Genomic DNA, 5197 nt, shown 5'->3' with positions numbered 1-5197 from the left:
CGGCACCGCGTGTGCGCAAGTCGCCCGAGCGCCGGGTAACGCTTGGTGCGTTTTCCTCTTGTCCTCCCCAGCTGGCCAAGGACCTACTGCATCCCTCCTTGGAGGATGAGAGGAGAAAACACAAAAAGAAACGCCTTGTGCAGAGCCCGAATTCCTACTTTATGGATGTAAAATGTCCCGGTAGGTGTTTTAAATGTCTATCTTGCACAGGGAACAAAATGAATTTTGTATGCAGTTCATCTTCTAAAAGGTCTGATTTTAATTTTTTTTTCTTTAAATCTCAATATGGTTTCTGTTCTGCTGAGAAAAAAGTCTGTATACTTGGGGTTTTTTAAAAATAACAGTGTTTTCTGCCTTGTTCAAAAGTTAAACAATCAGCATTTTTATTTTCTTTTCGAGAGGTCTGCCATGAGATTTTTTTTTTTTCTTTATGAAATTGTGGCAAGTAGGGAACAAACCAAACCCCCAGATTTGCCCATATAAGAAGTGAGATGAAACAGATGCTTTAAAGCATTCATGGCACAAGTTTCAAACAGAAGACAACATTGTTATCCTCCTCTTTTAAGTTGGTCGATTAAGAAGAGCAACCAGCAGAAGCTTTCACAGGGATATACAGAGGCATGCTGGGGCTTTACACAAAGTCCAACACACACAACTGCCCTTTTCTGCAGGTGTCTGTTGAGAACTAAGCCATAGCTCTAGTATACAGGGGTTGTATTTAAGGTGTTGCCTGTGATAATTTTTCACAGATTTTCATTACTTTAGCTCAGAAACATCTGTATAACCAGCTTCTCTTTCATAAACGAAACCATGGGATTCTCTAGCACAATTACAGGAGTGTGCTGTGCCAGTGAACAGCTTTCACCAGCACAGCTACACCCATATGGAGGCATGGAAACTGTCAAGTAACTTGCCGCAGTATAAAATTATAGCAGTATGAAAATGCATAACGTACTTACAATAGAGATCATCCTGACCAGAATGCAGGGAACTCTTGCTGTATTCAGGTTTTCTCATTATCTTATTTGTTCTTAGCAACTTAAATTTCTAAGAAGTGCTGAGAAATTGTTTTCCATCTAAAAGTGAGGTTAATTAATTAAAAAAGTTTGAAAGTAAAGGGTGCTTACTTTTAAATAAAAGTACATGGTTGAAGGCTAAGCCACTGATTGGGGTTTTTTAAAACTTTCTTCAAACCACTGTACATACATGCAGAAACTAAGGTACAGTTAACATCAGCATAGGCCCATAGGTCACTGATTATCTCTGTTATTGTTGGATTCATTGGTTATTGAGTTTGAGGGATCAACAGAGCAAAGCAGGAGAGCTTCATTAATGACAGGGTTCTAAGGAGGAGGTACTGAAAATATCAATGCCTAGTTGCTGCAATGGATTAGGCTCATTTCCCTGCAAAATCCAGTTAAAAACTCATCAACGTGGAAGTTCACATTCAGGGCAGGGAAACAACATTCACTATGGTTAAATTTTAGCTGTTAGCAGTTTTTAGGAAACAAATATTTGTGCAGTTACTATTTGTGATTTAAACAAAGCAGAAACCTGTATTCTGTTTAATTAGTTCTCTCTACCAACAAGCTCCCTTGTCAGCTTTCTGAGGACCTTCTTCACAACATGTATTCTTCCTTATCTTTCTAATCCACACATGTTGAAAATCACCTGGAATTAGTGAAGTTATTCTGTGCAAGTTCTTTTGTATAAATATGATGCCACGTTTCTAGAATTCTACCAAGCACATGCCTTATGTGAACCAATTATTAAGCTGAAAGCAAACACAGATTGGAACAGCAGTGTTTATATTCACAGGTGCTAGACTTTGTCAACAGCAGTGTTCTACTACAAGTTAAATATTTCTCTACCTAGAGGGGTTCTTCTGTTCAGCAGAGAAGGCTAGTCTAGACCTCCTTGACTTCTGTGCAGGAGACATACTACAGGAAAATCAGGGCTTGTCAACCATCAGGCTGTGTTGGTTTTTCATATGGGGAGTCACAATTGTTTCAGTTAACTAACCTGCCTTGATATGGGTGTTAGTAAAAGCAGGTACTTCAGACCACATTAACAAACTTTTGCTTTACTTTACGTGTTATACTGTGTAATGAAATACAGATCCATTTTTGGACAAGTGTATTTAGAGTATCCGATTCAATTACACATACAATAAAAGAATCATGCTAGAAATACTCCAGGGAAAGTTTAATAATGCTGTTTTCCAGGATGCTACAAGATCACCACTGTATTCAGCCATGCTCAGACAGTAGTTTTATGTGTAGGGTGCTCAACTGTCCTGTGTCAGCCTACTGGGGGGAAAGCCAGGCTCACAGAAGGTAAGGGGGAGTACTTAGCAGCCTTAATATTACACTTACATAAATGCATTCATAGCCTGAAAATATTTTAGCTTTGATTTTGAAAACTCATAGTGGAATGCTTATTTCTGCAAATTGCTTAGAGTTGGCTAGTAAAACATGGTTAAATGGGCTCCACATTGCAAGTTTTTCTTCAGATTCTTCAAGTGACTATACAGATACGCCAGGAAGCTAAGAAGCAACACTGTGATCAAACACACTTGATTTTAGGTGCTTTGGCTTGTTGTTGCCTTTAGCCTATCTGTAATAAATACTGTGCATTAATTCTTAGTTTAGAGCATTAAAAAGCAATATTAAAGGAGTAGGATACTTTTGCTGGCTGGGCTACAGCAATTCTGTGCTGCTGCTAGCCAATAGTCACTCACTTCTTTGTTTTTAAACAGTAGTACTATAAGGCAGTTTCCTGGCTCATCTGACTTAAAATTCATTTTGTATAAATTATAAGGGAACAAATAACCACCAGTAACTATATAAAGATAACTGGTGTAGCATCAGTATCTCAAAATGCATTCCAGTGTCTGGCATATATTAAAAACACTGGAAACACTTCAGGTTTTAAGGAAAATGAAAGAACCATCCCAACCCAGATTTTATTCATGTTTTTTTTAAGGACAAAAGGTAAATACATCTGCAAATTACATGTAGTAGTGCTTATACCATGCGCTACTATATGAATTTAGCTTATATGAGGACAGAATACTGTCCTTGCAGTACTCCTAGCTAGTTTCATTTTGGAGTTTATATCACCAAGGGGGTAGAAGAGTAGCCTGAAATTTTAAAAGGCTTCTGGAAAAAAAAGTGCCCCTTAACCTTATCTTAAGATGAATTCCACAACAGCCCTATTGTTCTGGTTGAGCTAGCAAAGACTCAGAGTATTAAATCTTCACCTCTTGGGGTACATGAAATTACAATTTCTTGCATGAGTTTTCCTACTTAAGCTGGGTGGGCAATTTTCCAAGGCAGTCTAATAGTTTAAGGACTATTTGTATCTATACCAATGTGATTTCTTTACAGGCTGCTCATTTAGGAGAAAGCAACACTGAACACTTCACCACGTGGTTTTGGATCTGCGTTCCTGAAAGCCTTACCAGTTAAAAAATGCCAGTTAATTCAATAATGTAATTACCATTGATTTTGTAAAAATTATATGCTACTGGTGAGGTCGAATCTCTTTTTCAATAAATGATTTGAAGTGCAAGATTTTCCTGCAAGTTTGCAGACAACTGAGCTTTATTTTTATAATTTTAAACACTGTATTGTTAAATGGGTGGTGTCATTTAATATAAAAACCTTGGACTTGGTGCATCCTTCCCCTCATTAATCATTAACTACAGCAGTGTAACGCATACAGCAACAGAAACTGCAGTAAGAATGCGTTTTGTATACTTCATTACTGCAGCTACTCTAATAGCAAGAGTTGCAAAGGCTAGATGGATTTTAAATGGCCCACTTGCTTTCAGCATTGCGTTAGTCCCTTTACTGTGTTAAGTGGTGAAAAATAAAAATATAAAGTTACTCACTTAAGTTCAGCTGTTTTTCTGGAATGCACAGGTTTTACCTCCCTCTAATCTGGTTTTGAAACTGCATTTGGTATTCCACTCTGAGATTTCTATTTATATACCAAAAAAAAAGTCTTTTGCAAAACACTGAAAGCATTCAATACACAGAAGGCATGCTATATAAGCAACAGTAAGTCAGCAGACTACACTAAGAGCTGTGAATGGTATCCAGTCATTAAAAATAAATAGCACAGCAAAACCCACACATTTTCAGTACCAAATACTGGCATTAAACAATTAATGCAGTGTTTACTAATTAATGTCATTCACTTTTGCAATGAGGAAACAGGATTTTAGTTTTTAAAAGCTATCCCATTCCAAATGGCTGTTAAAAAGAGGATTTTTTTTTAAACCATGAGAGAACATTCAAAGTCTTACATGTATCTTATTTACTAAGTTACATATCAACACCTCTTTCAAAGTATCAGGTGTTTTAGTGAGCTAATTATTGTGGCAAATTTCTTTTTGATCTGTATTCATGACTCTTCAGACTTGTATGTTTGTAGTTAACAGAAGAACTCCAAACTTGATACAATAATTTGTTGCATTTGCAAGATAAATTTTATTTCCGTTAATTCAAATCGTGAACGCTTATAATTGCCAGATGCAAAAAGCAGGTGTTTGATACAGAAACAGATGCACCAATTTAGTATACGTTCCTTTTAGGAAAAGTACAGTTTTATGTCAGTGCCATATTGTGTTCTCAAAATAAAGGTTAATTTAAGAGGAAGTTTTTCACCAAAGCTGCTCTTAACTGACCAGTTAGTTTCCCCACACTTAATGACAGTCCATGAAAGAACTAGTTTCAGAACAAAGATGAAAGCAATATTAATTCACTTGTGACCTGAAAACACGTGCTAAGGCCAGACTGATTTCTAGTCTCCCATTTCTCTGCCTTCTCTTCCTCCACCCTAGAAGACAAGAACTCATGAGTAACTAACTACTGCATCAGAGAAAGTCATTGACCCATTTTCTTCCAGGTACTGGAAGATGAAATTTAGACATCATAGCATCTGCAATACTGTGCATATGACAACAGAGGTTTAACAGTCTTATGTTACAGGAAATACAGTATAAAGAACATGATATGCATATAAAAAGTTGGTGGCTAAATGTATTCTCTGAGGGAAGTGAGATGCTGTCATCAGTATCTTGGTATTTAAAATGCCTTAAGACACTTCTTTCCAGGATTCACTTTCATACATACTTCAAATATTCACATTTATTAGTGTTCAGTCATATGCAGACAAGCATAATGGTAAA

The 5197-nt window shown here is 36.8% G+C and overlaps 1 protein-coding gene across 1 annotated transcript; it reads left to right on the top strand.

Annotated features, from left to right (window-relative positions):
* Nucleotides 1-71: 71 nt before the first annotated feature.
* Nucleotides 72-3418, top strand: RPS27L (ribosomal protein S27-like; the record flags this gene model as incomplete). The annotated part of the gene is made up of 3 exons (XM_008944296.1): nt 72-180; nt 2226-2336; nt 3390-3418. Coding segments are annotated over 3 exons (249 nt in total), but the record flags the coding sequence as incomplete, so codon positions are not given.
* Between the last annotated feature and the right edge of the window lie 1779 nt (nt 3419-5197).

The sequence above is a fragment of the Merops nubicus genome, unplaced genomic scaffold (assembly GCF_000691845.1).
Source record: "Merops nubicus isolate BGI_N331 unplaced genomic scaffold, ASM69184v1 Scaffold49870, whole genome shotgun sequence".
NCBI lineage: Eukaryota > Metazoa > Chordata > Aves > Coraciiformes > Meropidae > Merops > Merops nubicus.
The sequence above is the reverse complement of the archived record's forward strand: the minus strand, read 5'-3'. Positions and strand labels throughout refer to the sequence as shown.